The sequence below is a fragment of the Catharus ustulatus genome, chromosome 1 (genome assembly GCF_009819885.2).
Source record: "Catharus ustulatus isolate bCatUst1 chromosome 1, bCatUst1.pri.v2, whole genome shotgun sequence".
Taxonomy (NCBI): domain Eukaryota; kingdom Metazoa; phylum Chordata; class Aves; order Passeriformes; family Turdidae; genus Catharus; species Catharus ustulatus.
Genome location: NC_046221.1, coordinates 45,666,138 through 45,681,819, shown reverse-complemented (window position 1 = coordinate 45,681,819; position 15,682 = coordinate 45,666,138). Strand labels below are relative to the sequence as shown.

Sequence of the window (15,682 nt, the reverse complement as noted above, 5' to 3'; positions counted from 1 at the left end):
TGAAATTACTGTAATTGTTCCCATTCTTTTTTCTCAGCCTATGATCCATACCTCCTTCTCTCCCCTGAGCACTCTTCCCATCTGTCCACCATGGGATAAGCTAAATTCCATAACCACTTCCACTTTATTTTTTTTTTTGGTCTGATTTTGATCTTCTATTTTGTGCAGCAGGAACACAAATAAACTAAACTTAGACATTATCCTATTGTTATGTGCCCAAGCAAGGTAATCCTTGGTTCTTCGCTGCAGCTTTTCACTGAGACATTCAGGGCTCTAGACAGTTTTGTGGCAGTTTTTGAGTTTAATCAGTCAGATGGGGCTACACTATGGTACAGCTACAGGCCAGGTAGCCTCAAATTAGGCTAGCAAGACTTCAGGTAGTCTGGTCACAGTGGAATGGAGATACTCTTAGGGGACATTTAACAAGATTCACAGTCCCCATGAAAGAGAACAGAAGTCACCTCAGCAGATAAATGGTAGGAATTTTACATACAGCAGACAGATATTCCATAACTCAAGGTCTGAAGCGAAAAACATTGAGATGAAGATACAGTGTATATGTAAGAGTTAGACACATGCAGATGCACCCCAACTGTGTGATGAACTAGAGGTGTGTGAAGAAAATGGCAAGGATTTGCCAATATGCCAGGATTGCAATTATAGCAGAGAAGAAACTAACACAAGGAAGAATCACTGCAGTGGCTGGGGGGCATCTGAGCTGCTCTGCTGAGATATTGAGGGGACAAAAGCAAGGATTTGAGAGAGTATACAAGTCTCACTCAAACATCAAACAGATTTAAGACAACACCTTTTTGAACACCACAAATAAATTGTTGATTTACAACAAATGTTGAAGAGATAAGTGAAAATTTTTGCAAGTTCAAAACTTTTGGCATGGAACTCCTGAAGAGATAGTGTGGTGCCTGGGCTTTCAGCATGCTTGTGAAAAGAATGGACACATGCCGTAGACAAGAATCTGCACGCAAGTCCAAAACCAGTCATGCAGTCTAGTTTATGTACTGAACAGGACAGGGTCCAACCTTCTTGTTTGGAGAGGCTACTGCCACGTGTTCAGAAATATGTAGGAGAAATGTCCCACACAGCAAAAGATAACTCTGTCAGGCAGACTGTCAGGCAGATTTCCTAAGGGGCAAAGGTGCATACTTTTTTTTTCCTAAGGGGTAAAAATGGTACTGGTGAGTGCTGAACAGCGCTCACAAGAAACCACCAGGTTTATAATCACTGCCATTGGCTTGTCTGTGATACAAACAAGTATCAAATAGATACAAACAGAAATAGTGAAACTTTTGGTAACCAATGTATAGGGATGTTCCTGTCATAAGACTCTCTTGTTTGTTAGCACGACAGTTACCTTATGTGTACATATTTTTTATAAGATAAATGAAGATGGGCTATAAAGGAAGAGAAAAATATGAAAATGGATAACTAGGAAAAAGTAGTCACAAAAATGAGAGAATGACTTTATCAGCCCTAACAGAATCTAAGAAAATAATTGACAAACTAATGGGAAGACCAGAGATAAATACTTTAGGCAGAACCTTAAAAGGTTTAGATAAGAGGAACTTTCAATTATGAAGCTCCAAAATAAACATCTCTCTTTCCAGTGAAAATTACAGGAGGTATAAATACAAAAACCATAAGGACAAATTTACATGGAATCTTGTTGCAGTGCATTAGAAACAAAGAAAGTGCCAGGAGAACATGACCCTGACCAGGTTAAATGGCACAACAGGCAGATACTGTTCATTTTGAAATTTAATTTTGTTGCTATTTTCAATTGTTGATGCCTACTGGCCTTAACTAGAAAGTGTTTAATGTGGTCACTAGGGCCTCAGAAGCATTACTCCCTAATTAAGTAATAAAAAATTTTAAGCTAACAGAGGAAAAAAAAAACAAACTGAAAAATTCTGGTGCATTGTACCCATATTCTGGTGACACTTGCCTACTAGGAGCTGTACTTTATTCAAAAAATTGAATAGGAGGATTTTAAAAAAGGTTGTCAAAATTTGTATAACTGCCAAGATGTTTTGTACATCTGGTGACAGCAAGAGCAATCTTGGTTTGAATGTTTGAAGTCTGGAATGACTTATGCTGTGAAGGTGGGACCCCAACACTGAGATAGAGGAGGGCAGTATTTTTAGAAACATAGGCCAATATGCAAAACTGCACAAACCTCCAAGTGACAATCAGCTCTCCAGAACTGTCTATAGGGTTGTGCCAGTAGGATGCTACTTACACAACACGAACAACATAACCTATCCTGATACCAGACTTTTTGAATGGAATGGAAACCAAATGGAAACCAAATGGATGGAAGTAAAAGAGCTATCTGCACACACCCTGCAGGGACACTAATATAAGGTATGGACAATTACAGACTGCATCTAACCTCTGACTCTCGAAAATACTTTCTGGTTTCTAGGGGCTGGTGTTGTCCTAAGCATGGATTCTTTCACCTGATATGCAAGAAGCCGATTCGCACACGCAGTACTTTCTTTTACATTTGGGAAGAGGCAGGTGCTAGGTCATGAATCCACAATGCTAGCACACCTCCAAAATGCCAGGTGCTCATTTTTATACACTTTGAACAAGAAAAGATCAACATTTCCCACATATGTGCCAACCTAAAGCTGAAGTCCTTGGCTTTGCATTCTCTGATCTCTATTTAAGGGAATGCACACTTCCTTTACCCTGCATGCTTTGTGAAGTAGGGTTTTTTTTGTGTAAGAGGTAATCATAGTCTATAGGCAGGTATTTAACTCTGTTAATGACTAAGCAAACTTCTTTGGCTTTATCAACAGTTTCATTTTCTTTGTAGCTTGATTTATAGTGTCCTCCCGTTCTTACATCTCAGGTTATAAATTTTGGTTCCTGTGTGTTTGGTTTTTCCTAAGTTCTTTTATTTATTCTGTGCTATACTTTGGTGAATTTTTAACTCTCTCAAGCTATTTTATTGCCTTACTGGTATATACTTTGTCATCAAACAGACTCTGTTCACCCTTTGTGTGACCTAGTTTTCACTGGGAAGAGATTTGGTGTGTGATTTTCCCAGCCTGCTTGATAAAAAGTCCAGGAGTTGCAAGTACACAGGAGGAGCACATCCAACGCAAGTGAGATAGCCCCAAAACACCAAACTCTAAATCTAGAATTTATGTACTATAATGTATATGAAAAAAAACCCCAAGGTGTGTGAATTAAAAGTCTATGGAAAAATGAGTATCTGAGAGAAGAAATTTTGTGCAATGCATAACTGTGGCCCAAAAGTAAAATCTATTGTATAATGACAACACTTTATCTATAAATTGGGAGGATATACATCAAAAACCTGGAAAAAATAGTAGAAGGAAATAATGTTCTCTTCCTCACTGCATAAGGAAACATAGGTCAGTTAGAACAACTTGGAAAAAGCCAAAACAAAAATAATACCATGACAGTAGAGATAGGATGTGCTGCAATGTACAGTGACGTATGTGCCAGATTTACAAGGAAGAAACAGAGAGCCTAATAGTAGGCGAAAAAGCCTCAAACTCTTGATATTATTGACAATAAACAACAACGTGAAGAAATGTTCATCGGTTTTAGAAATGCTTGTGTCTTCCAGAATTTAGTTTTGTAACCCATCTTCTTTTACACCTATATGTGAAGTGTTTTGTTTTTTTTCACTAGTCTCTACAATAGAAATCTTAGGGTGTGGTACATCGATGGTATATTGTGCTTTTCCCCTGCTCTCCCCAAAACAATACACCTCACGGATGTTAAGATTGGGTGTGATTGTGATGGTGGCTCGAATTATGAGTCACCAGAATCTGAGAGCCTGAAAGAGAAGGCTGATGAGAAAAGATAACCTAAGCAATAAAGTAGTTTGAGCTAGATGTCTTTATTCAGCCTCTTCAAGACAAAAACATTTGTTACTAATCAAATAAAATACATGCCAGTACTAATCTAGTTTGGACACACATGCTGTGAATAGAGTAAGAAACAAGATTCATCTAGTTCATGTTCACTTGCCTTCCTTTGACCTCTTCTCCAATTGAAAAGGTTTAATTTTTGCTGTAGACTTCTAATAAGACTCTTGTGCTCTATCACACTGTGTATACCTAAGAAAGGTATTTGTCATTCTGTGCCAGGATTCCTTCTCCCTCCCAGCCTTTCTTCTTCAGATGGTGCAAGTTTTCAGTAACTTGAATGGAAACTGTTAGTTGAATTTTCAAGTTTCTGTACCCATAATTGTACTTGATGACACCTGTACATCACAGTGGTACAGGAGTTTTTGGTATGTGTCCTAGTAGCCAGTTTGGTACCGGTGTAAATCTCACATAAATTACAGCTTCTCTGGGAGTGCCATGCCACTCAGACACCAGACACTTCATGCCATGGGCTGATTACTGTAAAGATGACTCATACAATCAATCATTGGATAAGAGAGATTGACAAATGCAACTTGACTTGACAGTGTACATGGCCACACACTTGCCAAGTACATCAACATCCCACAGATGGGGAATGTAGCTCACTTCCATTCCAGGAATATCTTTATGGAGGGAAGAAGCATCACACCACTGAACATAACTCGTACTCATCTCTGAATGAAAACCGTGGTAGGTCAAATTCAAAGCTATATCAATACACTGAATCATTACTTTTGTTATTGAACAATAGCTTCAATTTCTTAGTAAAATTATGAGGTTCAGCTTAGGTAAAGATTCTTTAAATCCACTGGCATTCATGACAAGCAGCAATACACTTATCCAAAGAAAGGAGTGACAAGGGATTGAGAAAAGCTGAAAGAAATATGACTTGCAATAATGGATGTGTTGCTTGCATTGTCCATACCTGTGTTCACACACACAAGATGGAGACAGCAGGGAAGAGGAGGTGAGACAGCATTAAGAAGGTCAGTCCCAGATTAGTGTGTTGAAATTTCAGACTGGATGGGAGACCAATTCCTGCAGGAAAGATCTTGTCCTAACTACATTGATGAACACCACATCACCCAGTGCCCACAAACAGCACCGAAAGGATTGGGCTTGCCTACAGCCACATGCAAGGCCTGACCAAATCTGGCATCCCAGCAGCTATGCTTATCTGCAGCTGGGGTAGAGCTAATTGTAGACATCCTGCAGGTGCTGACAATAAAGTCACACAACCCAGTACCTGGGCTGCCAAGCGCCACAGCAATTCACACTCTCTGGGGAGTCTCTCCTCCAGTTGTAAGATGCAGCTGGTGAGCAGACCAAGTGCATTCCCCTTTTTCAGCTGTTATAACTGTGGGTGGCAGAGGCCCTCTGTTGGTCTGCAATACTCTTCATCAGTAAATAACATGTCACACTGTGCTTCGCTGACCAGACCGAGCTATGGGAACCAAAAGCTAATCAACAAAATCAAACATAGTAATCTGTGTTTGACTGTCATTCCAAATAAATCTGTGGGAACAAAATTTCTGAAGACCAGCCTACCACAGGTCTTAGCTTTAAGTAGTAGTGGTAGTTGTTGTTGTTATTGTTAGTCTAAATGTTGTGAGCAAATTTTGCAGGACCATATTTCAGAATTATAAAACTTGATAAAAAATAGGCAAGTCCAGCAAAATGTTTGAAATTGTTTTCCCCCTGCTCCTATAGTATTACATTATGAAAGGGTTTAGAGAGTCCAGTGGATTAAGTAACACATGGAGAGATACTTAAAATATCTATTAATTTTAGCATGTAGATTGTTTAGAAATTATATATTGAAAAAGTAATTCAACACAATACCTTGTTTCAGAATTATAAGAATTCGGTATGAAAGCAGAAATTTTTATTCAGACAAGTTAGGCAGTCATTGGGAACTTGTTTTAACTGTAGTGGAAATGCTATTAGAAGCAGCTATTTCCACTGACTGTGTAGGGGGGTCTGATATAGTCAATCCATGAAGCATGGTGGGGTGAACATACCCTTAGAATACCCTTCAGGGGCCTTTAATTTTGACCCTCAGACTCCAGCCTTTAAAGAGATCATTGGAACAGTTGATTAGGAAAGGAAGAGAAAAATCCATTTGTACTATGGAATAAAGATTAGTCCCTCATGCAAAGAAAGGCTGACAAGGAAAAGAGAGTGAGCTTTTCACTCTTTACTGTCTCCCTACAGATCTGAGGGATAATTCAGAAGTTATGATTTCCTTAACTTCTGTTAGGAACAGCAGCATCCAAAAAAATACATATTTGTGCTATCTGTGTTTTAAAATCTTCTAAGGATACCAAGGAGTGAGTGCAGAAAAGGCATCTCTTTAGTGCCTTCACAGACGGAATATCCAGAACCCTACCAAGAGATGTCAAGGTGAGGCAGCGGGTTGTACTTTACCAGGTATCTTCTCAGGGGTTCTCTCTAAGGGGTTCTCTGGAATTTGGTAAGGCGCCATCCTTTTCTTGCTTTCTGCATTTTTTTTACCTCCTGTGCCATTTCTTTGATGTCCAGGAAGGACCTAGAAATCTGCCCACAGTGCAGCTTCAGTTCAACTCTAAAAGTCAGAGGAATCAGCTATGAGGAAGGAAACTGATAAAAACTGATCTCTTATCAAGTTTTCTAAATCTTAATTCCAAAACATAAGTAACAGTGCTGTTTTAAAAGCTCAGACTCCCTACACAGACTAAGTCATAGTCTTATGAGAGGAATTAAAATAAAAGGAACACAGTCTGGAAGATGAAGTGAAAGAAAAATAGGATCAATCAACTATCCTGACATATACGGACTGCAACTCAGAGCAAGACAACAGGAAGTGTGCAGGTAATTCTGAATAGAAACATAAACTTTATTCAAAGGCTCCACATTTTGTTAAAGGACAGAAAAATGTAACAGAAATTGAATGACTAAAAGATGTAAACGGATGAACTGCATGTAAACTGTTCTTGGTTCAAACAAGTTAGCTAAAAGAAAAATATAAAATAATTATATAAAGTCTTTTTCTAAAACTACAGCTGTGGGTTGTGAAACTTCAGCTTCTAGGAGGATCCTCTAGAATTTCAACATATCTGCACGTCTCAAGAGCTAGAAAAGTAACATCTGATGATCCATTTTTAGAAAAAAGAGAACCAGAGAACTGCTCCTTCTTTTTTTTGTAATGAGAGCATATTTCTTTGCTAGAAGTTTTCAAATTGATACATCCTTCTTCACACAGGAAGACGTATTTTTGACCTTTGTGACGGACTGTAGAAAATCAGACAATAATCCTCACAACAGACAAGTCATTTTAGCATTACTTGTATTGAAATAACACATCACCTGCACCGTAAGATACATGGTAAGTTATCTTTGCCTCTATTTTTTTTTTTTTTAACATTTAGCAGCTACTTAGGTAGTATGATGTCTGAAGTAAACATACTAGTGGAATCCTGCAAGTGTACTCATCTTTAAAAATTATCCTGGCAAAATGCATAATATATGTTAAATGGAATAAACTGGTTTTAAAGGACAAAATCACTAAAAGACTTAAGCAGAGGATTCAGGTAAGGAAAGAAATAAATCTCTAGTGATTGAACTGAGTAAGAAACATAATGGAGCATGCCTCCCTCATTTTGTCTCTGATAATTATGTGCAATGACAGAAATATGGATTCAAAAACTGTTCTTCAAAACAAAACAGTTGTTTGAATGTTGAATTATTTAAGGGTACTTATGCCTCTCACAGAATGACTACAGAAAAACTAGCGTTGCATTTTAGACACTGACTCATTGGATCCTGTTTACATGCAGCATAACTTAGAATTTTACCTCCATTTGCCACAGTCTTATAGTTATTACCACTTTATGGGACTATGCAAACGAACTGAAACTCACTTTAATAAAATCTTTGCCTCTTAAAACACAGAAAGTTGTGACGTGAAACTCAGCATGAAACACTGACATGAGCTTACTCATCTTTCCTATGGCAAGTCTTTCTTTTAAAAGATGCATGACTGCTAGTCTCAAGCAGAGCAAAAGGATTTGTATGGCAGATTGCAGGTTTCTAGAAGGTTTATTTAAAGTGTGCAGGTTTATTTAAAGTGTGCTCAAAATAATATAGAACTTTTTTTTAAAATATTCTTTCTTCAGAGATCTTTGTTGACTACCTTTTGGGGTTTTTTTAATGATCAGGAAACATGAGCCCAAGACAGATCCCTCTAGTTAGGTGAACAATCTACTCTAGTTAGGTGAACTGATTAACCTAGTGAAATATTCTAGCCAGTAGACAACAGTGTCTCCTAAAACTTCAAGATTATAAGATAAAGAATAAATCTGCCTACAGTTCTTTTTTCTGGTTTCCAAATTAGTATTTTCAGTCTCCACTGTCAGCCTGTGCTGGATACTATACACAATTCAGAGTAGTAAATACTTTTGCAGAGACTTCTGAAGCAAAGGCTGGGCTAGAGGAATGGGGCTTGGTTAGCAGAAGCAACTGCTCAAAGGGGAACCCATAACTTAAGCACGCAAGAAGGCTTGTAAGGAAGAAGGCAAGATGCAGGGAAGATGTGGTAGTCATTCCAGGAAGGAGGAGGAAAAAGAGGGAAGGCATTGAGATAGTTAACAAGACGAAGGGTCTGTCACAAAAAGAGTTATCACAGTAGTATCAAGGCAGCATTTTGCTGTGAATCCTATCAGTCACCTACTCATAAAATCCCACTCTGGATTTATGACTTAGTTGCTTTTCACACCCATACTTATGCATGACTGTCCCAAAAGAGAGGAAGTGCTGGATCTGGCACTTATTCCATAGTTCCAGTATACAGCATGTCTGACTGACACATTGTAAATGAGGATATTTAGCTATGTGCAGGGATGTACTGTCAGGGCATGCAACATGAATCTAGAAAGTCTAGCTGACAGAAATCTTAAATATTTACTTGGGTAATGCCCAAGTCTCATCATGTTTTGAAGTAAAGAATTTAATGTCTTAGACAAAAGAGTGTTTTATAAACTCACTTTTTTTAAAAAAAAAGTGTTTCTGAAAATTCTTAAGAAATATAAACCCCTAGCTACCTTAAAATCAAGTCGTTTACTGACAACAGACAGAGCCACAGCCACTTCCTTTACCAATAAAACCATTACTGCTGTATTGTAATAACTATATAGTTAGTATGACTATGGAAAAAAACACTGTTTCACAGAGATTGCCAGAGTTTCCTAAATTATAGTCTTTGAAGAGGTTGACAGCACTTATTTGTCATCAAGAAGCTGAGACACAAACACTTACAATTTGCTAATATTCTCTTACTCCTCATTCTCCAAAAGACATGGATGTCATTTTTATTATTATTCTTAGGAGGAGAGCTGGTAGCCAGACTCAAAAACTAGGAGAAAGAGCATGAAAAAGTTTTGCAAAAGCAGCATTTCTTTATGTACAAGGCACAGATTTTGCTCCAACAAAACTTCCTCCTTTGAGGCAGATGCATATCTACACTGTGCAGCATAAGAATGTCCATCAGGAGCTCACAGCAGAATCTTGTTTTTAAGGTCACAGACCTAGCAGCCCCATCCCCTAGACCTTAGTGTTTAGCTAAGACAACCACTTTGCTTAAAATTAGTGTCCTAATCTGTGTCAGTCTGTTTTTACAGCAGAAAATAGTCCTTTCTCCTGAGAGGTTTTATCTACAGACACTATGAGATGATCTGGGGATTTCGCAAGCTCTAAGTCAGAATGAACCACTATGAACTTGTACCAAAAAGTCGTACAGCGGCCTGTCTCTCTTCAGCCACGGGCTGAGTTTCTTCTTCAGTGGCATTTAGATTTGCAGAGCTCAAGTGCAGACAGAATGAAATTGTGGTGGTTTGGAGAGTGTGGTCTCTGCAAAAGATGTCTTCAATCACACAGGGCAGACCACACCACTGAATAACGTGCATCCACGAAAGGAGTGAATGCTGGTGCATTATATGAGTGCTCAGGGATCATGCAGCAAGCTGGGCCAGATGCACAGCCTGAACTCTCCTGCATCAGGAGCATTCTGTTGCCTTAGTCTAAAAGCACACATGACATTTTCAGGAAAAAGCTAATCTCAAAACCAACACCATGCCATGGGCAGCAACCTGTCTGCCATGAGGTGTCTGATAAAAGCAGTCATGATGGTACAGGAAGACAGAGCAGCCCTTTAACCAGACAGCAAGTAGCTCTCCTTGAGTGGCTACCAAAGGCATCGATTGCATTTCCTCATTGAGTGACCAGAAAGCACTTTGGTCCCTCTGAGCCCTGTCTTCACAAAATCCTCTGCCCAGCTTCTCATGGGACACACAGGAATTTTTCTGTTCTCTGGGGGTCAACGAGAAGGCAGTGCTCTGAGCATGTCAGAGATCAAATTACACAAATCTGGTTTACCGTCCTACCAGGGACTTGGGAAAAGGGGACGCTTTGGAGACTGGAGGGGCTGACATCAAAGTCACAAGCGTTTCTCTGCTCACAGTGTGTAGCAGAACTTGCCTGAGGGCTTTCACAGCTCTGCTGCCCACTCAGCTCCCACACCCTGACTCCTTGCAAGGGATGGCCAGCCCCTCAACCAGTGCCTAAATCAATAGCCATGGCTCTGATTCAATCCACCACTCCTCTGTTTCTGGTTAGGCCAGGCAGCTAGCAGGAAAAATGCACATGACAATGTACACATGGGAAATGACACACAGCACACTTCCAACATGAAGTAGTGAGATTCTATAATGGTATGGATGAGTTTCCTGGGAGCTCTGCAATTTCATTCTCTTTCACACCTTGACAAAGTTATGCTTTTATGCTCATCAGCAAAATGCAAACCAGATAAGAACAGCAGCATGGTTCACTCTCTTCACTGCAAAGCTTGGAGATTCCTCTAGTTTAATGTCTTTCTTTTTTATTCTTTTCCAGACCAATACACCATGGGAAATGAAACCACAGACTTCACTGACTGGCCACTGACAACCGAATTTGACTACAGTGATTCAACGCCTTGCCCTGCAACTGAGGAAAAGCACTTTGCTGCGATTTTTTTACCACCTCTTTATTCTTTAGTGGTGATATTTGGCCTGACAGGCAACATGCTTGTTGTCCTTATCCTGGTAAAATACAAGAGGCTGAAGAGTATGACTGACATCTACCTGCTCAACTTGGCCATTTCTGATCTGCTGTTTGTATTTTCTCTCCCTTTTTGGGCTTATTACGCAGTTCACGACTGGATTTTTGGGGAGGCACTGTGTCGAATTCTGTCAGGTGTCTACCTCCTTGGCTTCTACAGTGGCATCTTTTTCATAATCCTCTTGACCCTGGACAGGTACCTGGCCATAGTGCACGCAGTGTTTGCTTTGAAAGCCAGGACAGTTACCTACGGCATCCTCACCAGCATTGTCACTTGGGCTGTTGCTGTTCTTATTTCTGTCCCCGGGGTAGTATTCCACAAAACACAGAAGGAAAGTTCACGTAATACTTGCAGTGCCCATTATCCATCAGAGCAGAGAGATACATGGAAGCAATTCCTCACCTTAAAAATGAACATCCTGGGACTTCTTATTCCAATGTTAATCATGATCTGCAGCTACACACAAATTATAAAGACGTTACTGCAATGTAGAAATGAGAAGAAGCATAAAGCAGTCAGGCTTATTTTTATTATCATGATTATCTACTTTTTTTTCTGGGCACCATACAACATTTGCATTCTCTTGCGTGATTTTCAAGGTGCATTTTCCATCTCTACTTGTGAACGGAATGCTCAACTGCACAAAGCAATTCAGGTGACAGAAACAATCTCAATGATCCATTGTTGTATCAACCCTATAATTTATGCCTTTGTTGGAGAAAAATTTAGGAAGTATCTTCACAGCTTTTTCCGAAAACAGATTGCAGTCCGCTTGTCTAAATTCTGTCCTGTTTTCTATGCTGATACAGCTGAACGAGCAAGCTCCACCTATACACAATCTACTGGAGAACAAGAAGTTTCTGCTGCATTATAAGTTGTGTCTAGTGAAAAAATGGAATTGTGAGATCAACTATGTGATGAAAGACTGGTGAATCTCTCCTGGATATTGCCCCTAAGGCAGCTAATTTTAAAAAAAAAAAATCATAGAATACATATTTACCAAAGTTTGCATTTGCTCAAAATAAATGAAAAAGTTGTAGCAAGTTACCTGACTGGGGGCCTGAACTACCAGGCTAACAGATTTTTTTGAAGTGAACTAGAGGTTATAAAGTTACACTGGTTCTTTGGAAACATCTCTTGGCTGTACATTACACAAGATACCTCACTCATTTAAACTCAGTCTGAGTAATATTTTTTACTAGTCTAGTGGTGTATATCTGTAAATAATGCTGAATTACTAAGGTCTGTCATACAGCATGGTATGGAAAATTTGATACACTTAGAATGGACTGTGATATTTCATGATATATTTTCCTTTGTGTATGGTTGAGTCCTAACCACTTAGATTTTTCTCATAACAGTTCTAACTACTAGGGTCTAATACCTGAGTGACTTTTGAGTTTGATACTTCTGAAGGCTCTCTTTTACTCACCTGCTGTTTTATATGCTACTCATGCTAAAAAGATAATGTAATTGATCTATCATTAAAAAATTAATGTCCTATAGCTGTTCAGGAAATCAGTGTGGTAACAGTATTTTAAAACTAAAGTAATTAAAATAAAGCTTTAGCCAGGTTGGGTCAGATGCAAAGACTGAGTCAACAGTGTTTTAGCTTTTTAGTGCAGTGATTTTGCTTGCCATTTTTGTAGCCTACGTAAGAGAAAAACTTTTTAAAAAATGAATGCAGGTGTAATGGCTGCCGAACCACAACAGTGTTAGAGGTTTGAAAATGATTTCTGAACTGGATTGACACAGATGTTTTTAGAGATAAATGTATGTTATAAACATCTAAGTTAACAAAACATCTGAATAAGTAAAAATACTCCCTGTCCTACAGTGCCAAGAGCATAAAGAATCTCTCTTTTGTTTTAGAAGCTGATCTCATTTGGGGGGCTTTGACAAAGGGGGTTTTTTGCCATTTAGGAGTTTTAGAGAGAGCAAAAGCTTTCATAATTACTAAGACTGGTGGTTAAATGTGACTGTTTCTCCATAAAGCTCAGAGCCTGGAAAGAATGTGAACACATAGAAAGCATGAAATAGATATTCGGCTATTCAGGTGCGTAAGAACATACTATAATCACAGTATTAATTAATTTGGGCCAAGTTCTCCTTCTAACAGTTCTTATCTTTTCCCTAAGACATATGGTATTGGACAACTTTGGAGACTGGAAATAAGAAGTCTTTTGTTTGCTGTTCCTATCCAGAAGGGCAATTTCTGTTTCCCAGCTTCTCTAGACAGCCTTTTAAATAGTATTTTCAAAGAAGAAAATGTTTCAAAAAGTCTCAAAGGAATTTTACAGTGGGAAGTGCTTATTAAACCAGGAAGTGAAATAGGGAAATCTTTACTTATCAAACCACTTGTTTTGAGTTATTTATTTTGTTATATTAAGCACCATTTTGGAACTACATCCACGTGGGAAGTGTAACAGAAGCATACCGCACTTCCTCATTTACAAGATTTTCAGCTGCACACTCTTGTTTACGATCCTGTGCATCAATTACTTTCTGGACTTTGTATATGTTTTTAAAATGGGTAAATATATCAGCATAATGACAAATACACATCTTCTAGTCAGCCTGGCTTTTTTTTTTTTCTTATAGAACACATTTATGAAAACAATTTTGTATTTTATTTTGCTTTTGACAAGAACTTTTGCTTGGTCTTGAAAACACCTTGCCTTTAGGAAACTGCTTTCTCTGGAGGGCTTTGGTGCCAGACACAGTAATGCATCTTCGTCAGCCCTTCAGGAGCAAAGTGCAACAACAAAATGTGCGTGGGCACACTGACAAACTTTCTGAGAGTCATGTCAAAACTGCTCTGATCCTTCTACAGCATGGACCTCTAATCATAGATCTTTCTAAGCAACAAGCAGCTTCTGGAGGAAAGAGGTGGAAGTGAGATTGGTGGCCCAGCGCATCAGCAGCTTATCAAGAGCTTCCATCACTTCACAGGAAAGGGATCATACTTCAGCACAGGAAAGCAAGTCATATTTCAGCTACTGCAATGAACCGTGATCCACATTCAAACAGGTTATTGAAAACACAATCAAATTGAAATATTTGGTTGCACTGTTGGAACATTCAATTAAGGACTCTGCCAAGAACTGTAATAATATTTAGTATTATACCATCCATTACAGCTGGTTAACTTTTTTGTTAGACTTCTTGATCCCTTCCCACCTCCATCCCCTTATTTTTTTAGAATAGCCCAGGAGAATGAAAAGGAAAATAAATTCCTCTTCATAAAACTGAAAGACCAGGCAGGAAAAAATTCGAGTTTTACAAGTGGACTAAGTATACCAGCATAATGAAATAACACAGGACCATCAAGGTAACTCCAGTCCTCTTAACTGCCTGTCACTAATAATCTAATAATAAATATGCTACTTTGGTTGTCATTACATTTGATTTTGTTTACATTTACCAATAGGAAAAAAACTATCTCAGACAATTCCTAGTGATTCTAGATGATTGAGATTAGTTTGAGTTTTTTTAAAATAAGTAAGTGCATAATAGAATTCTAGTGTATTTAGTGACCTAAGTAATTAGGTCATCTAGCTAATATCTAGCAATTACAGTGGACTTGAGCACAGACTTCCCTTCAGTTCTTAAGACTGCAGTGCCATCATGTGGTCTCACTGTAAAATTTGATGCCAACAAACATACACTACTCCAGGCAGGCTTTTGGTGCTTTCCTCATTCAAAACATTTTTTTAGGATTAATTTCTTCACAGAAAGGTTGATTAAGTATTGGAATGGGCTTCCCAAGCAGGTAGTGGTGTCACCATCCCTGGATGTGTTGAAGGACAGACTGGATGTGGCTCTCAGTGTCGCAGTCCAATTGACAGGATGGTGTTGGGTCATGGAATGGGGTTAATGATCTCAGAGGTCTTTTCCAACCTAATTGATGCTGTGATCCCTTTTCCTAAGAAAATCTTCTAATGGAATGACTCCCCCCACTACAGGCATTATCAGTATTATGCCAACAGCAACAAACCACTACAGTCACTAAGAATAGGATGGAGATCCGTTGGATGCGTAGGCAGGGTCACCCTGTCATGATGCAGGCAGATGCCAAAAGTGCAGTACAGGATTCCAGACCTTGCTCTGGAAGGAGAGCATTTGATGTTCTTGCCCACAGCTTGGAAGCTACAAGCTACAAGAATGAAAGTGAAGTGCAAGGTGCTACACCTGGGTCATGGCAATGCCAGACACAAGTAGAAGCGATTGAGAGCAGCCCTGTGGAGAAAGACTCGGGGTGGTGGTTCATGAAAAACTCACCTCACTCCACTCTTCTCTGGCCACAGTAACCACTGCGCAAAACTTTTTGGTTTTCATTCTTCCTTAATATATTATCACAGAGGCGTGACTGCCATTTCTAATTGTCCCAGGCCACCTTTGGAGCTGCCAGGGGTCGGCTATGCTGGACATGGAGGAAGCTTCTAGCAGCTGCCCAAAGAAGCCACCCCTGCAGCCCAACAGCCACCAAAAACCAGGCCTTGCAAACCCAACACAAAGTATCTGAAGGAGGCCTGCAGGGAAGCCAGGAAAGTACTCATCCTCAGAAATTGCAGTGATAGGACAAACAGCAATGGGAACTAATTGGAAGAGGGTAAATTGA

The 15,682-nt window shown here is 39.2% G+C and overlaps 1 protein-coding gene across 2 annotated transcripts; it reads left to right on the top strand.

The window, feature by feature from the left end:
• Positions 1-7,133: 7,133 nt before the first annotated feature.
• On the top strand, positions 7,134-14,462 carry LOC117003740 (C-C chemokine receptor type 5-like). Of its 2 annotated transcripts, XR_004419549.1 has the most exons (3): positions 7,134-7,293; positions 10,854-13,117; positions 13,200-14,462. XR_004419549.1 is itself a non-coding variant. In XM_033073923.1 (2 exons), the coding sequence occupies exon 2, from the start codon at positions 10,865-10,867 to the stop codon at positions 11,933-11,935; it is 1,071 nt and encodes a 356-aa protein (XP_032929814.1). In that variant the 5' UTR covers positions 7,134-7,293; positions 10,854-10,864; the 3' UTR covers positions 11,936-14,462. The 2 variants fall into 2 exon arrangements, 1 of the variants encoding a protein (XP_032929814.1); XM_033073923.1 differs by having other exon boundaries at positions 10,854-14,462.
• The last annotated feature ends 1,220 nt before the right edge of the window (positions 14,463-15,682 follow it).

Excerpts from the sequence above, each read along its gene's own strand:
- LOC117003740 (XM_033073923.1), top strand. The coding sequence starts at position 10,865 with ATGGGAAATGAAACCACAGACTTCACTGACTGGCCACTGACAACCGAA.